The sequence below is a fragment of the Montipora foliosa genome, chromosome 6 (genome assembly GCF_036669935.1).
Source record: "Montipora foliosa isolate CH-2021 chromosome 6, ASM3666993v2, whole genome shotgun sequence".
NCBI classification, from domain to species: Eukaryota; Metazoa; Cnidaria; class Anthozoa; order Scleractinia; family Acroporidae; genus Montipora; species Montipora foliosa.
The window spans coordinates 55655383-55657882 of NC_090874.1; the positions used below are offsets into that span (position 1 = coordinate 55655383).

The 2500-nt window shown below is 40.8% G+C and overlaps 1 protein-coding gene across 1 annotated transcript in view; it reads left to right on the top strand.

Annotated features, from left to right (window-relative positions):
• LOC138007803 (ectopic P granules protein 5 homolog) overlaps positions 1-2500 on the top strand; it is a 64233-nt gene that overhangs the window by 25713 nt on the left and 36020 nt on the right. Inside the window, exon 27 of the mRNA XM_068854880.1 lies at positions 633-799. Coding sequence (XP_068710981.1) covers positions 633-799 — 167 coding nt within the window. The remainder of the gene's footprint in view (positions 1-632; positions 800-2500) is intronic.

Genomic DNA, 2500 nt, shown 5'->3' on the forward strand with positions numbered 1-2500 from the left:
TAACAAAAAGAAAAATAACTTTGAAGTTTGAAGACTTAAACCTTCTTCTCTCCTGAGATACAAAGGGAATTGTGAAACCCGAAAATGACCCGTAAAATTTCGGGACTTTCGAGAAACGCGCCGCAGGCTTGAACGAGACTCGAACCCAGGACTTTGCAACTGAGCTGCACTCTGCCCATCGAATGAGCTATCAAGTCGTCTGGAAGCCAGTGAATCGCGATTTTGTCTTTATCCTGTTCATAGTTATAATATATCAAGATGGTTATGAAACTGAACATGTTTCTTTGGTTTGTGTTTTTGTTCCTGTTTTTTGGCCCTGACCATTCACAAACCGCACCGTTTCTCTAAAAGACAGCCAATCAAAAGTGTCGATTAATTTATTCAAAGCTCAGTTGTGAACTGAGGACAAAAGATTGAGAATGGTCACGGTCAAGTTAACATGAAACGCGATAGTGCTGTTGTCGCTTTTGAAGTTTTTGCCGGGGGTGTCATAACCAGTCCATCTATATGAACTGTGTGTGTCCGGTAAGCTTCGATTTTGTTTGAAGCCTACTTTGCAACTGCATGCTTAAGTTGCCTCTTTAACTGCGACACTCATCCTCATGTCCCGTCGTTTCATATTTCACTTGCAGAAAGTAGTGAAGAAGATGAAACTGTCGTGGTCTCCCACTTTATCTAACCTGTCCATTTACCGTTGGGCAGGTCAAGCGATAGTAACAGACATGGATCATCCTATGCTTCCTCTTATCTGGCAACAGTTCTTTAGTTTGTACCTTCAGCGCCCTGTTACCCAGCCTGGGTGAGTACCGGGGAACTGACTGACCCCAGGGAAAGGTGGACGGTGGTACTGAGTAATAACAGGACCTTATGCAGTCGTGGGCTCAGTTACCTGGCCTTCGAATGAAATCGAGGCAGAAGGGCAACCTCATCATGCTCCAATCCTCTGTCCCTTTGTTGTACGTGGAACTAGTGTCATCACAGCCGCTTGATTCTTCTAATGCTGTGAAGTCTGTATCTTGACCAGGTTACGTCAAGTCTCGTTTTGCTATTTATTAGCCAAGTCACTTGGCCCTTGACATAAAACATTATATTATTCGTTACCGAGTTAGGGTACAATTTTGCTTTAAGCAGCTAGTTATGAAATATGATTGTAACTATAACCTGCGAAAGAAACTGACCTTTTTGTTACCGAAGCCGAAATCAGAACTTCTTCGTAAGTCCACTTGCTACAAAGCCATATCTCTATGGAATTCTCTTGAAAATCATACACGTTCTATCGCAAGCAGAAGCTTGTTTAAAAACACGCTTAAACGTAGAATTTCATGGTATATCATTTCATTTGTTGCACGTCTGCTGATAGAGTGCTCAATAGTAGAACCAGAGCGTTAATATAATCCAGGTGGTGTGATCAAGTCATCCCTTTTGTGTATCACATCACCTGGATTATATATATATTTAGCAATTATTGAATGAGGCTGAGTAAGATGTGAAGAATTCTGCAGGTCTAGGAGGGTGTTATCCACCAAGACCGAAGGCCGAGGTGGATAACATTCTCCGAGATCTGCAGAATTCTTCATATTCTACGAAAGCCGAATTCAATAATTGCTTTATTATTCATTCAAAATATTTTCTTCGCTCAAACTTCTAAACCTACTCGCAGCCATTTTTCTGCTCAACAAAAATAACACAATCTCGTCCCCAGCTTTTTTCGGTCAACGGTACAATAATTTGCAGCGGGCTGCACTTTTGACGTCACTGGTTCAGTAATCTGCAGCGGCCTGCACTTTTGACGTCATTGATTCAATATGAAGTTTTTTTCCAAATTTGGTGAACAGCAGCTGGTTATGGTGAATTATGCGTGTGGTTTTAACCAATCGGAAACGGGGAAATATTTTGAATGAATAACAATATATATCTATAATCAAAAAGAGGTGGCGATCGAGCCAGTTAGAGTGCTGAATACATAGGTAGAGCGTAACTATAGAGGGCTGGCAGAATTAAAACATAGCTACACGGTAATTGCCCTACAGGCCTGTTTCGTAAGGCTTGAAGCCTCACTCTTCAGAAGTTTTATTCACACTGCTGCGCACTTATTTTTATATCACAAACACTACGTAAATTTACATACACGTTGGTGTTTAGGTGCTAAGCTAATTGTTCTGTTGTAGCGCCTTCGCTCGGTGCCTGCATGATAATACTAACTCGTTTCTTTTGTTCAATGTACATCGCGCCGGTTCACAGATAATGACAAATTTCTCGCTCAAGCATAAATTGCAACGTTTAGTTAAACAATTTTCCATGTAATTTCGTGCTCTGTGTTGTTATCTTTTAGCGACCATACGTGTTTGCTGAGTTCAGTTGAATTTCTATAGGTCTTATTTTCGAAAGATGTTTTATGATTTCTATAACGTGTCTTAAAGTCATCTGCCGTCAGGCCTACGTATGTTTCAAATTTGTCATTGTCCTTTCTTCTAATCTTTGCCTGATAAACTACACCAGA